Here is a 23378-nt window from a genome sequence, read left to right as displayed (position 1 = left end):
TAATATTGTCAATCATGTCTATAGGAATCATATCAATGTTGATTACAATTTGTTCGTAATCCGATGACTGCTTTGGGATCCTTCGTTAACTTTTTGACTTTTGTGTTATCATCTCAACAATTGGTTGATGTCTTTACTAAGCCACTTTATTGTTAGGAGTTTGATGTTATATATGACAAATTGGGTTTGTCTTCCCATCCCAATTTGAGGGGATGTTAGGATAGTAATACATGGACCAAGCCACCAGGTTTGACTTGTATTTTTCTTGTTTAAGTTACTAATTATCAAGTTCTTTGTCCAAAGTTCTATTTCATTCGTCTCTCTTGGTTGTGTTAGGTACTAAAGTGTGGAATTATTGTCGCCAAGGACTAAAATCTTTTACCACACATGTGTTTGAGCAGAAAAGCCATGAGAGGTATCTAAAAAGCGAATCAATTAAGATCCCCAGTATGCATGATTGAATGCATATGAATGGATGAGAATAATTTTATTTGTGAAGTTTGTGTTTATTACCATCAAAGTGGGCTCAGCTGGCAAAGACCAGTACCCATTATCTGATCCTTATCTTTTGAGTATTTGATTTTTTTTTTTGTCAAAAGTTCAAACATTTCATTCATAATTGAAAGATAACATAGACACAAACACCGAACAAAAAGAAAAAACAAAGACTAAGGGATGGGCCGAACCTAATAAACCCTCAGAATACTGGTTGTGACAACCACAGAGCCAGAAAAACCTAATGAATATGATGAACATAACAACCACCACGGCCTGTGGAGACACACCAAACAGGCGGACACCGACGCAGACATAACCACGCCTTAAAGGCGAAAACTAAGCACGCCACAAGGGCTAACAAACCATACGCCCCAAGACTTACATACCACACGCCTCATAGGCAAAGACCAAACATGCCACAATGGCGGACAAAACACACGCCCCAAGGGCTTACAAACCACACTCCACCAGGGCGACAAATGAGCACGCCACAAACGGGAAGACAGAACACGCCACAAAGACGCCAACTCAGTTGTTGAGGCAAAAGACACCCGTTTCTAAACTCCCATCTTGAAGCCGCTACCCCCAGGATATCACCATCAGCAGAAAACGAGCAAAAAGTAACAAAACAAACTCCAAAATCCCAGAAAAATTGCCCAACACTTGCATCAACCATCCTGTCTGCTGTGTTGCCTTTTTTTTCCGGAAGCTTTGAAACAGAGGAGTGAAGAGAAAACTGCTAAGAAATGGAGAGAGCAGGGACGATGGATAAAACCCAGAAAAAAAATAGAAAACGAATACAGAGAATGAGAAATATGGACCATAGAGAAAACCAGGGAAGAATAAAATGAAAAACGAAAAACTAAGAAAGATGAGACGGTAGATGAGAAGGGAGGTAATGGATAAAAACTAGTAAAAAAACGAGACCAAGAATCGAAGAGAAGGGAGATGGAGAAGGCAGAATCATAGTGTCGGAAAGAACAGAAAAACCAGAGAAAGGATAGTAGCAGAGAGGAAGGGGAGCAGCAGGGGAAAAAAGGAAAAAAATCAGAAAAAGCAGAGAGGCGGAGAGAGGGAAAGGAGGCCGGGAGGGGATGAGGTGGAGAGACAGCGGCGGCAGAAGCTTTCGGAACGAGAAAACGTTAGGTTCCGATACTCTCCGCTGGTCACGACAGCTCGACAAATAAAAAAAATAAAAATTTGATTCAAAGATGGCGGCTGGATGCTTCGGAAAAGATAATTAGTTTAACCGCCTCAAATCGAGACAGGTTTACAAATACAATGTCTATCACATATTTAATATTGATGAAGATATACTGATTCTAATAAAGGAAAGTGATGACAGTAAAGAGCAGAAGAACAGATAAGCCTCCAAAGCCGCGTAAAGGGGCAGAGCCAGGACTAGAAGTGGGAGAGGCAACAACATTAATTGCCAGTTTCATGTTCTTTTCACAGTAATCATCAATGGTGCAGAAGTAGTAGTGTTCTCCTGCGGTTCCAAACGTAAAGCTCGCTTCGAGCGGTCCCAAAAAAACGAGGGAGTTGTTCTTGTTACTGCAGGATTCATAGTCTGCCTTTGAGAACTCAGCCACGCTGTGACCTGATGTGACGTTAAAAACTGCAGAAGCAGAACAGTATAAACAACAAATGAATTAGCTAGGACGTTTTACTCAAAAACGTATTTGGAATCTCCATTTAATTTTAGCATCAGAGAAAGTGGAATTTCAACACAGAAGAGAAGAACCTTTACCCATAAGAGGAGAAAATTTTTCTAACTCACCTAGTGTATCGCCAACGGAAAGGGGACTAGAGATGTTAGAAGCAGGAAAAGTGCTCCATTGCAAAGTAATGGTTGCCTCAGCGGTGGTTCTCTGAAGCAGAGGTGATATGATAAACATGAATCCGAGCAAACAACCCATGCAAGAAGCCATCTTTTCTCTCCGTGATTCCTTCTGTTCAGTATAGCTCTTGTACTTCACTGATCAAGATAATATTAGCAGCGATTGTTTAGAGAATACAAAAATGGTGAACCAATGTTGGGTTTTTATAGGGAGATTCGATGATCGAGTTTTGCTTGGAATGTATGAATGTATGAATTAAATGGTTTGACCAGTCATCCTTGTACGCTGTAGCTTCATGATTTTCGATTGACTTGTTCCCACGTTTATCGAGGAGACCAGGTTTCTGAAAGGATTATTGAAACGTGTTCCCATTTCTGCAATCTTAAATTTAAGAGCTTGAAATTGACTTTGACCAACCTGTTAGTCCAGTCTTGATTCGGTGAAGGAGAGGTACGATCGACGAACTTCAAGAAGTCTTCGGCTTCCAATAATGGCAGTATATACTATATATGTCACAAGTAGACTTGTCATTAAATGAAAGTCTGGCATTTTCTCTGGTGATTGGGTAGTGGCAAAAACTGCGCCGATTTCGTGTGTCCTTTTTTTAATTTAATTCTTCTGTCGTGATTCCCAAACCCACATTTACAAATTAAAATACCCTGTTACTTCTATAACACGCAATCTCAATTTGACCTTTTAAACTTTCAAAATCGTCCCAATTCCCAGGTTCCCAACCACATTCCAATCTCACGCAATATCTTTTCTTATTATAAAACCATGTGTCAGATAAATTTCCCAACCCATTCCCATAATCCCATCTCACGCAAAGGATTTTTTTATTTTTCAATTATTTTTCAATGTGTAAGAGATATTTCCACTTCGTATGCGTTTTGGGATAATCGGATTCAATTATTTTTCAATGTGTAAGAGATATTTCCACTTCGTATTTGTTTGGGATAATCGGATTTCATCTCAGCGGTGGTTCCTTTGTGTGTGGTGAAAGCTCACTTCTCTCTGTGCGTGGTTTACCAAGTTTCTATGTACAATAGTTAAACAATTTATATTCTTCACATTTGTGTCAGTTCACACTTCACTGAGATTTTAAAAAAATAAAAAAAGGAGAACCAGACAGTGGTTCGCGCAAAGATTTCTATTTCAATAGTGGTTTCAGTGATTCCAGTGCTATGAGAGAAAAAGAAGTGAACGATGAGGGATATTTCGCATCTTCTTCTTCTTCTTTGGTCTTCTACTGTCGATTTTTTGTCCTCATCGTTCACTTCCTTTTTGGTCTTCTACAATCGATTTTTGGCCGAGTTTTCACCGATTCGAAGATTTTCAGCGATACTAAACGATATCTCGATGATATTATACATATATCGTTTCTCCACCTGGTATCATTTCATTTCTTCGAAATTCACCAAAAAAAAAATCCTTGTTCAAATTTACTTCATGAATACACGTGACGATCAAAGAGAGAATTTGTTCAGTCCAATCTAAAATGTCAGCCGAGATTTCAATCATAGATTTCATCAACACCTTTGAAGACACAACACATCAATTTCCTCAACCAAAGCTGTGATCTGTCACAGTGAATCGGTGAAAATCACTTTGGTAATGATTTCCCAATTCAGCCGATGAAGGGAAAAGAAGAAATAGGAATTTCTCTCTCGATCTTTGCTCTTATGGGTAGCTTCGGTTAACATTTGGAAACAATTTTCCCCGGTATAGACTATAGAGTGAACTACGGAGTTTGTTTGTAAATTTTCAAAAATTTAAGTGTAACTTTAATAAAATAAAATATTTTTATTTTTATTCAGGGGTAAAATGTAATTTTATTTTTAACACAAAAAAAATATAATTGTGAGTAATTTTTAATTTAAAAAAAATATAAAGTGAACTGTTAAGAATTTCAGCTCAACTTAAGTGAAAACCTTAAAAAGATTTACTGTCAATGCACTATTCTGAATATAGAAAATATGAATACAATATCAGAACCAAAAATAAAGTAATCAAAAACACTAGTGGATGAGGCACTCCATTGGCCAGCGAGTTGGGATACTCTCTCTTCACACTTTTTTCCAAACATTAGGAATGAGTTCCATTATGGGAACCAAATCTGAATTTTCTTTTGTTAAAATTTAGAGGTAAACCCACTTCTAATATTTGGTGAAGAAATGTAAAGAAAACATAGACCTCTATCCATCACGATAGAGAATCCAAATTATTCAAGCTATAATTTTTACTCCACCAACAACCAAGATTGATTAGGCTTACTTAGAGTTGCAGTCACTTTGCATACAAAATACTTCAAAATGCGCAAAGCACAACACGCAAAAAGCAATACAAAGGCAGGATGTGGAGGGAACGTATCCTCATGTATTTCTGTGAAGGTGGTGGAGATAAATCTGCATTAGAAGCAAATTAAGGCTTTAACCATCAGATTAAGATTTTGGTCAAGATTTCGATCTTAACGAAATTTCGAACATGAAAATCAACGATCAAGATTTTGATCCGACGGTCCATGTTGTATTGCCTAACGGTTCAGTGCATTTATGGCACTAAACCAAAACAAAATCCATAACGCCCACTATAGGTCCCCAAAAAATGTTTAGGCTTTTTATTCAAGACGTGTGAGCAACAAGTTACAAGAGCATTATAATTAAATAAGATTATGAAAAAAAAGAAACCCACCTCCCAATATGTAATTACCAAAGGAAAGAATTAGTCTTGTATCTCCAAACATAAATTTGTATTGGGGAGTATTATACATTTTTTTTTTAATGTTACATTTACTATATGATTTCTTAGTAGGGTTATTTTGGGTTTCATTGATGAGAACCATGGTAAAATCTGTATTGGTATAGTTATGTACTACTTAACAACGGTTTATATGTAAGTTAATATACACATTAAACCTTATTGTGTAGAAAATATCTGGTGACTTTTTACATGTATAATATTTCTATTAATTGAAGAGATCCTTGCACTAACATATTTGACTTAAATTGAAGTTGAATTTAATTCAATGATTCTAGCATGTCTTCAAATAGGACTGGAAAGAAGAAATTCATATAGTCGATCCCATTTAGAGAGAACAGCCTAAAACTACCATCACTAAGGCTCTTTTTGGTATCAATTCTCATTCTCTATTATGCCTATTTAAAATAAATAAGTACAAGAATTCATTATTAGTCAAGAATGAAAAATGGTTTGGTGAATTTTATCGAAAATAAATTATGAAATGAAAAATAAGTTTGGTGTTAAGATAAAAAAAATTGTTAAAAAATGATAGTAAACAAGTGAGAAAAGAAGGAAAAAGTATAATTGTTATAAAAGAATGTGTATTGACTATTTTACCCTCATCTTCCTTATAAAACTTTAAGTAAACTTACAAGGCAAAAAAAAACCATTATAATCCATAATGGATAAAAAGTTCATTATGGATTTTAGAGGTTTTTCTATTATTTTAAATAAAAATAAAATTAAGAATAGATGCCAAACAATTTAAAATAATGAAAATTTCTCATAATTGACAATGATAATTGATACCAAAAAGAGCCTAAGTTCATACTACAATCTATTCTCAAAAAAAAAAAAAATGATTTAATATGTTAAAGATTTTCTAAGCTTCTCATCATTTTGAACCGTCTATAAGACTCTCTTGTTGCTTGGTTAAGAAACTTATGAACATTTTACATGCATTGAAAAAATAATATTATATTCAGAAAAGGGAAGAAAAAAAAATACTAAAAAGTGAAGTAGAACATCAACCATTTGGTGGGCCTTTTGAAAATTACCAAAGGTCCATTATTTGGATTTCATAAGCTTTTTTAACTGCAAGGATTGGTAGAGAAAATAGAAAGTTAAATTATAACTGAAATTGAGATTTGCTCAATGTCCTCAATTTAGGAGATACGCTACATACTTTTTTCTGAGATCTGTTGATAAATGTCTTTAGGCTACCAAGAACAGGAACTCTAAGAACTCTAGTGATTATAACAGGAACTCTAAGAACTCTAGTGATTATAGGAAAATCAATCATTTTCAAAACCAAGAACAATTCTTTCTTGTAATTAATTGCTTACAATCACCCTAACAGGACCTTCAGTTGCTTGGGCTCTATGGGTTTCATCCATAGGAATTTTTAGATTTGATTGTTATACTCCAAGTGAAGTTCTATTAAGGGCAAACTTGACACAGAGAAGGTAAAAGAAAAGTTATAGACTAAAGAGAATGACATTGTTATATATTAATTAAAGCTCAAAAGAAGTTCTGCAACAGAAAAGATTCAAAAAACGATTCAACATTTAATCAAAAATGCCTGCAACAATTCTGTACATTACGATAGAAGCAACCTGCTACTCCATTAGCAACTTGATGCTTCTATTGAAGGGATTTCATTGCATTGACTAGGGAAGGCGATAAAGAATTGAATCTACTTAAATTCCTTCAAGAACAATTTCTTTTAGTTTCCATTAACGGTTCATTTCCATCTTATAAAATTTAAAGACCGAATATATACTTAAATTTGAATATTTTACGTAAATTAGTTTCGAATTTGATACTTCGATTCCTAATTGGTAGGTTTAGTTTTTTACAATTTTGAATTAAAAAATTGAAAAAATTGATAATCTTTCTTATTAAGTTCTTCCACTTCAAAATGAATTGATACCTTTATATTAAGTTTCCTTATTTTTCACATTTATTTAGTTGTATTCATTAATTATTTCTCTCTTTCCATTAATGGTTGAGTTTCTATTATTATAAATTTTAAATAATTCAATAGTTTTGAATTTGTATTCATTAATTAGATTCTTAATTCCTAAATTCAATCTTAATGTAGTATTCGGAGACCCTTTGTCCCGTCCATTGTAGCACGTGTGTCACCTAGGGCATGAGGGGCATGATGATTTGACGTCATCCTCACCTTTCTCTGGCTTATCACCGGCAGTCTGTTCAGGGTTCCAAACTCAACGGTGACAACTAAACACGAGGGTTACGCTTATTGCGGGACTTAACCCATCACCTTAAGGCACGAGCTACGACAGCCATGCACCACTTGTGTCTGCGTTCCCGAAGGCACCCCTCTCTTTCAAGAGGATTCGCGGCATGTCAAGCCCTGGTAAGGTTCTTCGCTTTACATCAAATTAAACCACATGCTTCACCACTTGTGTGGGCCCCCGTAAATTCCTTTGAGTTTCATTCTTGCGAACACGTTAGCTACAGCACTGCACGGGTCGATACGCACAACGCAATCACTTTTATTTAGAGAAATTTACATGTGGAATCCTTTTAGTGTGATCTAAATTATTGTTGAGTCTCCTTAGTGCAAACCAGCTAACATTGTTTTCAACCCTTAGCTTCATTCAAATTTTAAATTTGGTAAGACCAAAATATCCCCAACTTATTCTTTATTGTCGACGATATCCCTAACTTGTTTAATAATTATTGTATGACTCTTATCAACCATATAGGTGGGTGAGTGAAGGGATTCCCCCTTCACTCATCTTCTTTCTTCATGTATCCGAGCGCCATTGTCGGAAACCACACTAAGAGCCACCAGAAAAAAAAAACAAAGAAGAAGAAAGATAGAAAGAAAGAAAGAAGAGAAAAAAAATCTCACCGCTGGATTATCAGGAACCCGTGAACCCAGATGAGAAACCACTAAACCCAGAAAACGCAATTATAACCACAATGCTCACTGTAATAGTCCCTGCCAGCCCATGCGTTACACAATCTCTCGACAGCCTTCTCCCCCTTGAGCTTCAACTCTTGTACATTAACTCCTCAAAAGCCCTTGTAAGACCTTCCATGGCCGAACCAGCACCAATCCCTCCAACTCCCATCTTGCTTCCTTATGCGTTCGATCATGGATATAATAGCGTAGAAAGTCCACTCCGTCAACCATAAATTCCTGGGCTTATTAGTTTTCTCCTGATTTAGTGAAATCCATCATTTTGTCTTCAGATATAGTGAATACTGATTTTTGATCTAGGGGTTGCTCAAGAAGAATCCTTGTGAATCAGTTTTCCGGTGTTGTACTTTGTATTCAATTCGTCGTTTGCTAAAAACTAATTAGGCCTACTTGATTAGCAGTAAAATTCATTCATATTGTTTGATTCACTTAGTTTTGGGTGGTTTGAGCACACATTCCCCAACTAAATCAATTAATTGTTCAAAATTGCCTGTAGAAACACATTTCTATTTTTGAGATTGTTGATAATTCACTCTGTGCAAAATTAATCCCTCATTTGGATCCAGAGAGCTGCAATTTATCTTTGTCCTTTGCAGCTCTTTGGATTGATGCATGGAGGTTTGAATTTTGATTATCTAATTTGGATTTGTTTCCCCACTCCCCCTCTTTTATGGGCAAGGTGGTTTCGGGAATGATTCCAGCAAGCTGTAGGGAGAACCATGTATGTAGTTGATAACAAGAAGGTATTGGGGTATTTTAGTTATTTCATATTTATTAAACAAGTTAAGGACATTTTGGTCTTTACATATTTAAAATTTCAATCAAGTGTTAGTTGATTTGGGACCTAGACGTAATATTTTACACTAAGGGGACTCAACGCTAGTTTAATTCTCACCAAGAGGATGTACATATAAATTTTTCTTTTTATTAATCCAAATTATTCTTAATATGCTTTTTTTTTTATTTATTAATAAGTTTCTTTTTTCTTATATATCTATATATAAGAAATGAATCCAGATTTCTGCCCCAAAATAAAAAAAAATCTATTGAATCTAGATGCTTAAATCTTATGGCGTTTAATTATGACTTTTCCTCTCCACATTTAATAATTTATTTAATTAATAATTTTTTATGATTAAGATGTCATTAATATTAATTTATTTAATACTTATTAAATGTAAAATTACCATTGATGACATTATTTTCATGTCAATTACCTTAATAATTAAGGGCTTTTAAGGGGGAAAAGATGTAGCTATGTCCCTTCCGTTCATGCTTTTATATTAGTACTATGATAGTATGATGGTATGATATATTTTCTACTCATTTAAGATTTTCTAGTTTTTCAATGTCTTATATATTGATTAGGCTTATTTTAAAATTAGAATTATAGTGTAAAGTGTAAAACTCTAAAAACTACGTCACATTGTATTTGTTAGTCTGTTTTTATATAATAGGTTTGTAATAAACTATTATTTTTATATATTAGATGGTTCAAATTGAAGAGCATGTTAGATTCAAAATTCAAGAAGTTATATTTTGTATATCAATTATTATATGATTCAAATTTGATATTAGTTTGATTTTTTCAACCCAAAGGGTAGGCTTGAATTACAAAAATTAAGTTCAAATTTCAAAAAGTGGCAAGTTCCTCATTTTGTTTCTTAGGGTTTGGGCGAAGATCAGGGCCCAATTAAATTTCAGCTACTATTCTCATTCGCCAAATGAAAACATCCAATAAGTTGAACAGAATATGTTTGTGCATGAAAGAAAGGAATCTATATTCTAATACAAAGATATTCAAGACACTTCAAAAACCAAACACCGATTTTGAATCCCCTCGGATCAAGGGCAAAACCATGCCTATTATGTAATGTCCCTATCCCCAGTATATAAAAAAATTTGGATCACCAAAAACACATTTTTATTTTTATTTTTTTATCAAATGATGACATTGGATTAGCCAAAATAGGTTGAAGTACCAGGAAAATAAGATACATTATTTAACATACAAAAAAGTGTAACATTACGCTCGCTTGATTTAGTATGGCAGTGGCATGGGCTTCTCACCACCGGAAGGTTTGTCTCCATGTGTAGCTAATTTTATAGCATCGTGGAAGACCTTTGATAATTTATCAAAACATGTGAGACCTTCTCTTTTGACTGATATGAGTTTCCTCCTTTGGCATCTTTGGTTGGCTAGGTGTGCACTAGTTTTTTCTCATAAGGATATGCAGTCAACAACTATCATTCAAAAAGCACAAGTGGCATCACACGAGTTCCAAATGGCTTGTGGGTATTCTAGTGTATTACAAGTTAATTCAGTGGAACCAAGGGAATCAATGCTTTTGAACCAGAGAACCCCCACAAACTTATGCTTTACAAGCATATGTGTTTTGTGGTGCAAGTCTTTGTCATGGTTCAATTAATGGTGGTGTTGGTTACTTTATTATGGAAACAGATGGTTTGGTTTGTGCATGCTCCATACCTTGGAAATTCAGGGATATCCAAATTGGTGAGGCAGTAGCTATCCGAGAGAACGTTCTTGCTGCCATTGATCATGGTTATCAACATATCCAAATTGCTTTAGATGCACAAAACGCAGACCCGGGGACGACGACGGGGGCGCATGGGAAGGGGGAATCAAAACAGCACCCAGCAAAAAATTGACTCCACCAACACAATTAAATCCCTGTTGAAGTCATAGTTTGAAATCTCTAGATATTTGAAATCTCCGGACAAAAACCAAAGCTTGTATCTCTTACCTCTTAGGGTTGGACAACTCTAAATTTCAAGCTACAAAGGATATTCTAGATGATGTATTTGAATTGCTTTAGGTTCTACAATTGACTGTTTGCACTTTTTTAAAAATTCCAAGGGCTTCAAATTTTTATGCTGATGCCCTGGCTAGGAAGGCCGTGTCCACACTGTGTAGAGACATTGTGGCCAGGTTCTACTTGATCCTTGTTTGTAGGATCATCCTCAACTAGGTGTATAACACGGCTTTCTTAATATATATATTTATATTTACCAAAAAAAACCACCAAATTTTAGAAATACCAAACACTCTTAGAACACGCTCAAGAATGATAAGATTGTATCTCGCAAATGGGGGTAAACCTAGTGGGAAAAGGAAAAAACATTATCAAGTCACGTGTTCCACAAAGCATGGACAACAATATAATATATTTCACACCAAAGGTAGAAAAGATAAAGATAAGATAATATATTTTTTTTACAAAAGTTGATGCAAAACGATCATCTTTTTCTTTTCCTTCGGCACTCGATTAAAATGTTCATACCTGCCATTGAGGTTTACAGGTGATTCAAGTATTGGTTCTTTTAAAACTTAAAATAGATATTTTAAGTGATAATTTTTTCTTACATTATAGTTATGGTACGTACTAAAACCGTATTGAATTGGTACCGTATCAAGTTAAGGGATATCAATGTAATTTTATAATTAAAACACTTTATTTCTACTCTATCCTTAATTAGATTTACTTACTTTGTTCTTCACTCATCTTTTTAAAATTACTTGTTTTATCTCTATTAATTAGATTTGCTTACTATGTCTTTATTATTATCATATTCTATCGATTGTTTGATAACAATTTCATTAGGATCTTAATGAACTAATAACAAAAGTGGCATGGATTCATACATATCAAAATTATACCGCAATAAATATTGTGTTTAAACAGTTTTTCCGCATTGATTTAATATCGAAACAATATCGAACCATTTTTGTAAATATCAAAACCGTACTATACCGTATAAATTTGGTACAGTACGGTTCTGGTTTTTGGTATTCAAAGTTGGTACCATACCACAATTGTATCGAATTACTTTCGATCATACCGAGTTAATAATAATGAAAAAAGAAACTTTTAGTAAAGAGGGTTCTTGTTACTTTTTTTTTTTTTTGGTAAATTTGTTACTTTTTTAAGTAAAGAGGGTTCTCGTTACTTTTTAAGTAAATATCAATATGCATAATCATAATCTCACAGATAAAGTGATAACTTGTAGGTCTTGTCAACGCATTGGGGCCAGACCACTACACTAAACGATTAACATATGCTTATAGGTATTTATAGAACGATTTTCTTTAACAAAAAAGACAAACTAAGTGCAGAGAGCATCTTGGGGAGCACACCAATGCTAGCTTTGGGGCCAGACCACTACACTAAACGATAAACATATGCTTATAGGTATTTATAGAACGATTTTCTTTAACAAAAAAGACAAACTAAGTGCAGAGAACATCTTAAGTCACACTCAATGCTAGCTTTTACCTTTTAGGTGGTGTAATTTCTTTTGCCCAAGAATATTAATTAACATTAACAATGCATTAGATTTTATTTTCTTCTCTAAAAGTCTTCATACGCCACCATTAGGTCTTTCTCTCATGAAAAACGTTGCAGACTTCTTTTAGGTAAAATAGCAATCTTGACTACTATATAAAGAATTGCCAACCTTGACTTCTAATGAACAATCCATTAGAGAAAGCCACGTACAAGCTAAGGTGACAAGCATCTCTATCTGATGCATTAAATAAAATTTGATGTGAAAATTAATTCTCTACCAATGTAAAATGTTTAAAGTTATGTTTCAGAGTCTAACTGTACTCGGTGATCATTGTCTGGAATCAGGATTAGAAGTTCTGTCTTCTATTTTGAACACTTTCCAGGTACACTGTGGATATTTTGATTTTCTTTTCATAGATTTTAAGTAAAATTTTATTTGTTTTTATTTTATAGTCTCTCAAAAAAACCTAAGGTAGGTTAAAAAATAGTTAGGTTGTAACCTGTTCTTCCTTGTCATCATAAACATATATAACTCCAGTAAACATAACTTTGGAGTGAACCACATCAATCTCGTCTTGTATGTACTTAATTTGATGTTACTTTACAGACATTGTCTTTTTAACACAGCAGTGTTGACTTAACACCTTGACCAAAAAAGAAAAAAAGAAGAAAAAAAAACACATGTTCTTCTTCTTATACATGTTTAGAAAATAATCTTATCCCCACACCCAACTAATCTTGATTGACTTCAAGAAGTCTCCATTTGATATGATAAATATCCAGATCACAGGGGTCACCTACTCACCAATTGTCTGAGGCAAGCAAGACTGTAGAAGGGTTCAGAAATTCACTTTGTGGTCGTTTAATTCCTCGGTAGCTAAAGCTTCAGGTTAGTTGTCTCTCTAACTCTCTTCTCTTTGGTTTAAGATGGTTTCTTTCTTTTCTTTTTTTCCTTTCATTTGTTGCCGTGGATATCACTTGCTAGTGTAAAATATAATCAAAACCCTCGTTGCAGATTCTGCCATGTCTTCACCATTGCCAAAGAATATGCCAGATTTTCATTTGATGACCAGTTTGATGACACATAAATTGGATAAAAATAATTATCCAAGCTGGCTCTTTCAAATACAACCACTGTTGAAATCACAGGACCTTCTGAAGTTTGTTGAGGATTCCTCTCCTCCACTGAAAGATCAGAATGAGGCTGAGTTTGATCAATGGCATCGCACAGACCAGCTTCTCCTCAGCTGGCTTTTTACAACTCTTTCAGATCCAATTGTGGAACTAGTATCAGGTCAGAAGACATCAAAAGAACTATGGGATGCTTTACTTCGTATGTTTAAGTCACACGAACAGGTTCATATCCAAGATCTGAAAAAGCAAATTCAGAACGTTAAAATGGGTGATTCCACAGTTGAGGAATATGTTCATAGGGTGAAAGCTCTGGCAAATAGACTTGACATGCTGGGTAGCCATGTTAAAGATGAGGAGCTCATTGAATACACCCTTAATGGATTACCTGATGTCCCTGGCTATGAAACATTCAGTTCAATGAAGATCACCAAGAACAATCAACCAAAGGATTTCTATGAACTGAATGAGATGCTTTACAAAAACGAATTTCGTCTCACCGGTCGAAGCATTGTCACGATCAATGTCGAAGCTCCAGAGAAAGGAACAAAGGCAACAAACCCAGCTGGAGGATTCTTGAAGCAAGTACCATCAAAGGCATCTGTGCTTATTAATTTCCTACCCAGTGGTACTCTTATGATCTTCAACATGCTTATCGCGCCGATATCTGAAAATGGCAAGTGTAGTACAGTGAATTTTGTTATGATGATCAATCTCCTAACCTTCTGTGTTTTATCCTGCTGCTTCTTTCAATTGGTAGATAGCTTTCATGATGGTAAGAAGGTATACCATGGAATTGTGACTAAGAAAGGGTTGCTGTTGTTCACTTCTGATCATACAAAGAAAAAGTATCATAACGAAGGAGATAAGTATAAACTGAAGATCACAGATGTGGTGCATGCATTCATGTCCGTTATTGTATTTGCAGTGTTTGCATTGTCAGACAAGCGAGTAAGAGAGTGTTTGATGCCTGCACATGAAACTGTAGTTGCTGAAATCATGAAAAGTTTGCCTCTGATTGTGAGTATTGCATGTAGTGGCTTGGTTCTCATCTTTCCCAATACTCGCTTTGGTGTAGGGATGCGTGGCTGACTAGAGAAATACATGCCCAGATCCTTCTTAACTTGTATCTTGCTTGTTTAAGTACTAATTAAGCACTCTGTTGAAGATTATGCTTTGTCTTTTGTTTGTTTAGGAGAGAGAGAGAGAGAGTTTGTAACAAATAAATTTTGATAGAGAGAGAAGGGCTTGTGCTTTGTTTCAATTATATTGCGAGATAAAACATTATAATTAAGAGCAATTAGATTGTAGTTACTGTTTTCATTGTCCAAATGATAAATTTGTCCAACAAGATGAATGACTATGTTATTCCTAGGTTGACATTGAGAGGGGTGAATCAGCATCTTCAAAATTTTGCCTTGGTGTGAAACTTTTTTAATCTCAAAACAAAATTGATTAAAACAAATTGTATACCATATTTGGATCATCATCTTCTTTCAAATCTTGTTTTGGCAAAACTCGTCTTGTTTTGTTATACTCACAAATTGTATACCATATATGGTTCTTGTTTTGACACCGAGGGAGTAAAACAAGCTCCAACATCTTCTTCTTTTTCTCTCAAATCTTCTTTCTCCACGCTCTCTAACTTTTGGCTCTATAGAAGACGAATTTTCTTTCTCTCAAAAAAAAAAAAAAAAAAAAAACCTCTTTCTTTCAATTTAAAAACGATTCCAAAAGAAACCTACCTTTTTGTGTGTTGCTGAACCATATTAAGGCCGATTGTGTGTTGTTGTACTATATTAAAAGTCCATATCAAAGAACCATTGGTTGAACCAACTCCAATACTTGGCTGAACCAACTTGATTTGATTCCAACTGATGAACCACTCAAGCATCTCAATATTCTCACTTAAGCTACCAACAATGATAACACTTTCATTTTCAGCCAATGGAACAAGAGACTGTTTGACTAATCTTGTCAAGGAAATAAACAAATCTAATGTCTTTATACAAAGAAGTCCAAAACAATTATATAGAATCCATTGGCTTGGTATCGGTATTGTCTTGGAAATCGCCCTTTATACAAGATGATGCAAGCTCTACTAATTGTTGGTATTGGCTTTCATTCTACTGCTTTAGTATTTCTCTCTCTCTCTTCGTCTCTCTAATGTTCGCATCCAATAAATTTTTCATTGACCAAGAAGTAAAGGACTACTTCAGATACCATCTTAGGATTATTCGGTTGATAAATGACCCAACACTTTTTTGTTATTTTAGACAAATAGTCACACTCAAAACCTAATAGGGGGAGGAAATGCTATATATACCATATGTAGTGACAGCCGAATATATAACCTCTTCACTGAAAATGTTGATTATTACCAATTAAGCAACCATAATTGCCAGATTCTTGTTATGTTCACAGTAACTGTCATGCAAAATTTCATATCATCGGATCCGAAATTTCGATCGAGATTTTGATCCGGCAGCCAGAAACATGTTGCTAGAATATTAATGCACAGGACTGAAGCAAGGTCTTGCTTATAATGACAGATTCAAACTTGTTACGGCAGGATTCATAGTTTGCCTTTGAGACTCACCCACCCGGCGACCTATTGTGACGTTAAACACTGCAGAACAGTAGAAACACCAAATTAGGAAGTTGTACTTAAAAACAGAACCTCAATTTAGCATATTCCTGCTACCCAGCTTAGCATTGAAAGAAAAGGAATTTCAACAGGTTAATAAAACAGAAAAGAGAAGAGCTGAAGGTTCAGAGAACAAATTCTAACCTACTGTATCACCGACAAAAACAGACCTATGATGTTAGGCAGAGGAAAACTGAGGAAAACTTCATTCCCAAAGTATAGGTTGTCTTAGCAGTTGTTCCCTGAAACAGAGCTGATATGATAAACATGAAGCCAAGCAAACAACACATGCAAGAAACCATTTTTTCTCTCTGTGATTACCTCTAATTAATATTAGCAACGATTGTTTAGTACTGTTTAGAGAATTAAAAAATGGTGAACCGATTGATATTGGGCTTTTATAGATCTAGCTATAGAGATTGAGTGGTCAAGCTTTGCTTTGGAATGGATGAAATACACAAAGCTTTACTGGATGCAGCATGCTTCTTGCACCCCTCTCTTTGTAATGTTCACCTCTGCTAGCATATGGAGAATTGCCACCAATGCCGCCTTTGGATGTTCTTCAAAAGATTTTTGATTGACTTGTTCCCATGTTTATTGAGGAGACCATGCTCCTAACTTGTTCCCATTTCTGCAGCTTGACATTTAAAAGCTAGAATTGACGTTGTCATCAAATGAAAGTGTAGCATTTTCTCTGATGATTGGGTTGGAGGCATGGCAGAATCTCCCCGCTGCAACAGGAGAAAGGTTTACAAAAGCTGATAAATAGCAGTTTTTTTTCCCGCTAAAAAGGTCATTTATATTAAGCAAAAAAACTTTACATATATATATGCTCATGGGGTCATTGTACTCCCTCACTTTAAATAAGGAATAAAGTCAACTTAAACCTTATAACAATAGTTGTTCCAAATACATCCACTTGTACTATTTCTTTAAAAAAAATTATATTCACCAAGTCTTCGTAGAGAAAGATTTACTACATCAACGACCTAGCATTCCCAATGTGATGACCTAAAGCTCCTGAATTTTCTTTACACAAAATCTGCAAATCCACCGGGTGCACCTCTTCCAGTAGAGTTGATGATATATGTTTCCCTTTTTGCTAAGAGATCCCTTGTACAATAGCCCCTTGCTTTGTTTTTTGAATTTTTCTAGGGCATGCAGGCTTCCGACGACTCAAGCCTCCTTCCACTAGTTTGTTGTTGTCCTCCATACAAAACCCATTCAACAATACAACCAGGTTCAGATCTGGTTCCCCCTTTACCACCTCTTTTCTATGCCGTGGATTTGGAACATTTTGATTAGGGGTGTAAAAACCTAACCCAAACCGTTAAAATAGGACCAAGCCAAAGCTTAACGCGCTGTGTTTGGGCTGAGCAACCTCAGCCCAAACGGATTCGGGCTGGTTCAAGCCAGCCCATGTGCGGCCTGCTAGCTCGAACCATTTGGCTCGAAACCAGCCCGAACCAACTCATTGAACCCGTTATAAATAAATAAAATAAATTAAAATGTAAAAAGTGACATGCCTTTAACACCTTACGAGTTTAGGCCTTGATTTCTTGATTCAGATTAGATCTGCAAGAGTGGATCGGATTGCTTTCATGGGCATTCTTCTTTCTAATTTGGTTCTGCTTGTGAATGTCCCTTTTTTTTCGTAAGTGAAATCATATTAGCTTTTGGACCTTTGATCCAAGATGACATTGATTATTAGTTTCCACTATCAGTGTTGTTTAAAAGAAATGGATGTGACCTACCAGCCTTAAAGTGGGAACACATATGTTAACTTAAGAAAGTGGTGAAGATTCCACTTGGGCAATTTTCGGAGCTACATCATCCTTGTGTTTCCATCTACCTTTGGTTTTTTTTTTTTTTTTTTAATTTTTTAATTAGTGTTTAGTGCTTCCTATTTTCTGCGGCAGATCCATAAGCAATTTTTTTCTTGTGAGGTTGATTCTTGATTAAGTGCTTCAGAAAGCTAAGACAAAACCCCAAGTATCCTTTTATTTTTCTGAATTGTTTTGCTTTGGAATCTGCAAAGAACAAGTCTATTAAAGCCTTCACCATTTGGAAGAGGGGCTTAGTAAATATTTAGTAAGTGTATTATCATGTCCTTCCACCACTCTCACTATCTTCGAAATCTAAGATTTGAATATTTTAAACCTTGATCAAGACTGCAGTTTTTTTTTTTCTTTTTCCAAAGTGAGTCGAAGGTGATATGCACAATATGTGTTTTGGTTGAATATACCATACCGATTTAGTTAAAACTAAGTTCACATAACTAGATTAAAGAGAAATTCATTAGAAAGATAACAACATTCATGATTTTGGGAAGCACACGTGGCACACATCTAGTGTGGCCGTTGGATGGCCACATAAAATTGCATTGCAGAGGATTCCATCCCCTATGCTTGGTCCCATCTCTAATTTTTACAATTTTTTCTTGATTGGCCTTCCTACTTTTATGGTTATAAAGCATCTTGTGCTCCGTCAAGGGAGGTGATCCAGACTCCTTGGATATGGACTTGAGAAAGAAGGTGGACACATCAAAAAGGCAGCCAAAAACAATGCCCTTTGCCAATGGTAAAAAGTTGGTTTTTTCTCCCCCTCTTAAGGTAACCACCACTCCTGAGTTGATTTGGTTGTCTTTTCTCCTTCATGCATAATATGGAAATTGCTAATTAGTCATGTCACTTCTTATTATTTCATCTTAGTGTGCTTTGTCTATCTTGTAAATCATACTTTTAATTAAGAATATGTGGAGGTTAATTACTATCTTGTTTGTGAAAAGGTGGCTTTGAGATCCTTTTGGTTATGTTCTTTGTTGTCATATTGTGAATTGGCTGATGTCTTTACCAAGCCTCTAGTCTTCTAGAATTCCAATGCTATGTATATGACAAAACTAGGTTTATGTTTTCATTCCATTTTAAGGGTTTTAACTTGTATTTTGCTTGTTTGATTACTAATTATTAAGTTTTCTATTGAAGATTCTACTTTGCTTCTTGTTTGTTTAGATACTAAGCTCATAGAGAAACTAAGCTTGTGCTTTGTTTTAATTAGTTTGTCAGATAAAACATTATAATTAAGAGCAATTAGATTGCAACTATCATTCTCATTAGCCAAATGAACTTGTCGAAAAAGATGAATAGATTGATTGAATATAATCTAATGTCCTTATATAAAGGCATCCAGGAAACTTCAAAAAGCAATTATATGAAATCCATTCACTTGGTTTCTATGTTATCTTTGACATCCTTTGTACTAGGATATGTTGAAGGCTCAACAAATTATTAGTATTGGCTGTCATTCACTAATGGTTTAATTCTCGCTTTCTTTCTCCCTCTCCCTAACAACCACAACACTAGTGTATTAATATGACTAATATATTAAATATGACTTATCTCTAAGAAGTTGTTTTGAGACAATCTTTCTCATTACGATGAAAGAGAGTCTTCTATCACAATTAATGTTGGTTGATGTGTGGTGTAATTTCATTTGTCCAAGAATATTAATTAAGATTAAGAGTGAAATACACTTTGTTTTCTTGTTCAAAAGTCTTCAAACATCACCATTAGGTCTTTATCTTGTGAAAATTGTGAAGGACTTATTTATTTGATACAACAACCTAGACCTCTATGTAAGTTATTGCCAAACTTGACTTCTATATAAAAAATTGATTAGAGAACATGTAGAATTAAGCTAGAGCAACAATTTGTCTCATGCATTAAATAAAATTTCACCTCTCGTGTCGGATGGGGTGGAAACCAATTTTTATCATGTAATATACTCATAATTTATTTTGGAATTTAAATATACTGAGTGATCATTTTTTGACATTGGTCATCAAGTTTGGAGGTTTTGTCTAGTTGTTTTGGATTTTTTTTTTTTTTTGGATACATTGGGATTTTAGTCATTTTTATTTCTAAGTTGAGAAAGGTAGAAAAAAGGACTAGGTTATATTTTGTCCCGCTTTTTCTTCATGAATATAGCATTCGGATAAACAAGTATATGTATACTTTGGAAGTCTGGAACCCTAATCCCATGCGTAAAATATTATATTTTATTTACAACCATTCACTACACACTTAGAAAGAAACTTACATCTTAGACGACAAGGGAATCTTGTTCTTAAACATTTGATAAAAAGGATGTAATAGAAGTAAAATCCTCCACCCATCCTGTAGAAGAATATCCCAACTCGTATTTTGATGTTACTTTTCTAACTTAGTCTGTTTTTCTTACACCATTGTTGACAAAATACCTTGCCCTTCCCCCTAAATATATTTAAAAAATAATATTGAAACCCACACCCAAATAATCTTGATTGGCTTGAAGAAGTCTCCATTTGATATGATAAAAATTCTATACAAGTGTGGTCCGAATTGTTTAAGGCAAGCGAGACCCTTGAAGGTTCAGAAATTCAGTTCTGTGGTTTATTTTCTCCTTATATAGTAGCTAAAGCCTCAGGTTACTTGTGTCTCTTCCTCTTTGGTATATGATGGTACTTATTTTTATCTTTTTTTCATATGTTCATATGTTGCTGCTGACATCACTTGTTTAAGTAAAATATGATCAAAATCTTCATTGCAGATTCTGCCATGTCTTCACCATTGCCAAAGAATATGCCAGATTTTCATTTGATGACCAGTTTGGTGACATATAAATTGGATAAAAATAATTATCTAAGCTGGCTCTTTCAAAAACAACCACTGTTGAAATCACAGGACCTTCTGAAGTTTGTTGAGGATTCCTCTCCTTCACTGATCAGAATGAGGCTGAGTTTGATCAATGGCATCGCACAGACCAGCTTCTCCTCAGCTGGCTTTTCACAACTATTTCAGCACCAATGGTGGAAATAGTTTCAGGTCAGAAGACGTCAAAAGATCTATGGGAGGCTTTACATCGTATGTTCAAGTCACAAGAACAGGTTCATATCCAAGATCTGAAAAAGCAAATTCAGAACGTTAAAATGGGTGATTCCACAGTTGAGGAATATGTTTATAGGGTGAAAGTTGAATATAATATCTTTGATCAAAGCACTTCAAAATGGAGCCTAAACACCGACCTTTTGAAAAAACATAAGCCCGAGAAGGATTACGTAATCATATTTTGTAAAGACTATCATACCCGACATTATTCAAGAAATCTATTCTCATTTACAAAAAAAAAAAACTAAATTTATGGACGATTGGGGTTCACCCACTTTTTTTTTTAAAATTTTTTCAAATTTTTTAGATTTAGTAAGGTCATTTTGGAATTACAAAAAAATTAACGAATAACACAACGAATGGACTAGTGTGTTTATTGAATTGGGGGCGGTTTTTAAAAAATGGGGGCAAGCCCCTTTGGCGCATGCTCTTATCACCCAAACTAAACACCGATTTTGAATACCCTCGGGGTCGGGTGAAATCCTGCCTATTACATAATATCTCCATCCCTCAGTATCTAAAAAAATTCATTTAGATTACCTAAAACATGTTTTTCTTTTTATTTTTATCAAACGATGACATTGGATTAGCCAAGTTAAATTGAAGTACCCAGTAAAATAAGATATCTTAATTAACATTGGTAAAAGTAGCTTGTAACTATTAATATTTAGAAATACTCAAACAATCTAGAACACGCTCAACAATGATAAGATTGGATCACACAAATAAGGTAAACCTAGTGGGAAAAAAAAAGGCATTATCAAGTCACTTGTTCCACAAAGCATGGATAACAATATAATATATTTATCACCAGTGGTAGAAAAGATAAAAGATAATATATTTTTTTCTTGTAAAGTTGATGCAAAGATCATATTTTTCTTTTCCTTTGGCACTCGATTAAAGATGTTCATACCTGCCATTGAAGTTTACAGGCGATTCAAATTTTGGTTCTTTTAAAACTTAAAGTAGATATTTTAAGTGATAATATTTCCTTACAGACTTTGATTGTTTGAGTCTCATACATATGCACAGTAAAACCAAATAATTCAAATTTCTGTCTTTCTACACCTTTTTGTATGAGTTTATGAGTTTCATTTTTTTTTTTTTTTTTGGGTGGGGAGGGGGGGAGGGGAGGGGGAAGAAATGACCTCTTAGAACTTGAGGTCTCTAACAAGAGGTTGACTCGCTAGAAGCGCACCCACATCAGTCTCATTCTTTATGATTGAGTTAATAATAATGACAAAAGAAATTTTTTACTAAAGAGGGTTGTTACATTTTGAGTAAAAATCAATATGTAATGAAAATTATAATCTCACAGAAAAAGTGGTAACATTTAGGTCTTCCCAACGCACTGGGGCCAAACCACTACAGTAAATAATTAACATATGCTTATAGTTGTTCAGAGGATGATTTTTAATAACAAAAAAAGACAAACAAGTGTAGAGAAAATCTTCATTCACACTCAATGCTGGTTTTTACGTGATGTAATTTCTTTTGCCCAAGAATATTAATTAACATTAACAATGAACTAAATTTTGTTTTCTTCTTGAAAAGTCTTCATATACCACCATTAGGTCTTTGTCTCACATTAACAATGACCTAGATTTTGTTTTCTTCTCTGAAAGTCTTCATATACCACCATTAGGTCTTTGTTTCGTGAAAAACATTGTAGACTTCCTTATCTAAAATAGCAACCTTAATTACTATATAAAGAATTGCCAACCTTTTGAGTTTTAATGAAAAATCAATTAAAGAATACCAACGTACAAGCTAAGGCGATGCATTAAATGAAATCAGTTAACGTTGTAGTAAAACTTAATTTTCAGTGTAAAATGTTCAAAATTATGTTTGGAAGTGTAACTATACTCAGTGATCATTGTCAGAGACTTCTGTTTTGAACACTTTCCGGGTACATGGATATTTTGATTTTTTTTTTTTTCAATTTTAAGTAAGATTCCGTTTGTTCTTATTTTTTATAGTCTCTCAAAAAGGCTAAGAATCTTCAAGAAATAGTTAGGTTGTACCCTGTTCCTCCAGGCCTCCTTGTCTTCATAAACATAACTTCCGAGTTCCGAGTGAAGTGAATCACATCAATCTCGTCTTAATATGTACAGATGTACTTAATTTGACGTTACTTTACAGACATTGTCTTTTTTACAGCAGTACTGTTGACAAAACACCTTGACCGGAAAAAATAAAAAGACAAAAAGACCTGTTCTTCTTCGGTCTTCCTATAAAGATTTAGAAAATAATCTTGATATCCATACCCAACTAATCTTGGTCGGCTTCCAGAAGTCTCCATTTGATATGATATAAACCCAGATCACAGTGGTC

The 23378-nt window shown here is 34.6% G+C and overlaps 2 protein-coding genes across 2 annotated transcripts; one reads left to right on the top strand and one right to left on the bottom strand.

The window, feature by feature from the left end:
• Window positions 1-636: 636 nt before the first annotated feature.
• LOC149005878 (uncharacterized) lies at window positions 637-2600 on the bottom strand. Its single transcript, XM_089169304.1, has 2 exons — window positions 2279-2600; window positions 637-2116 (listed from the first exon to the last, which is right to left on the bottom strand). Exons 1-2 carry the CDS (start codon window positions 2427-2429, stop codon window positions 1821-1823), a joined length of 447 nt encoding a protein of 148 aa, XP_089025430.1. The 5' UTR covers window positions 2430-2600; the 3' UTR covers window positions 637-1820.
• Window positions 2601-13163: 10563 nt separating this feature from the next.
• Window positions 13164-14622, top strand: LOC149005877 (uncharacterized). The gene is made up of 2 exons (XM_089169629.1): window positions 13164-13230; window positions 13357-14622. Exon 2 carries the CDS (start codon window positions 13365-13367, stop codon window positions 14562-14564), a length of 1200 nt encoding a protein of 399 aa, XP_089025755.1. The 5' UTR covers window positions 13164-13230; window positions 13357-13364; the 3' UTR covers window positions 14565-14622.
• The last annotated feature ends 8756 nt before the right edge of the window (window positions 14623-23378 follow it).

The sequence above is a fragment of the Hakea prostrata genome, chromosome 9, assembly GCF_041222555.1.
Source record: "Hakea prostrata isolate BN-2017 chromosome 9, UWA_Hpros_2, whole genome shotgun sequence".
In the NCBI taxonomy this organism is placed as follows: domain Eukaryota; kingdom Viridiplantae; phylum Streptophyta; class Magnoliopsida; order Proteales; family Proteaceae; genus Hakea; species Hakea prostrata.
The sequence above is the reverse complement of the archived record's forward strand: the minus strand, read 5'-3'. Positions and strand labels throughout refer to the sequence as shown.

Bases quoted from the DNA above. Each gene is read 5' to 3' on its own strand.
- LOC149005878 (XM_089169304.1), bottom strand. From the start codon at position 2,429: ATGGCTTCTTGCATGGGTTGTTTGCTCGGATTCATGTTTATCATATCA. The intron at 2,117-2,278 runs GTGAGTTAGAAA...CTGCTTCTGCAG, and splicing joins TTCCGTTGGCGATACACTAG to TTTTTAACGTCACATCAGGT.
- LOC149005877 (XM_089169629.1), top strand. From the start codon at position 13,365: ATGTCTTCACCATTGCCAAAGAATATGCCAGATTTTCATTTGATGACC.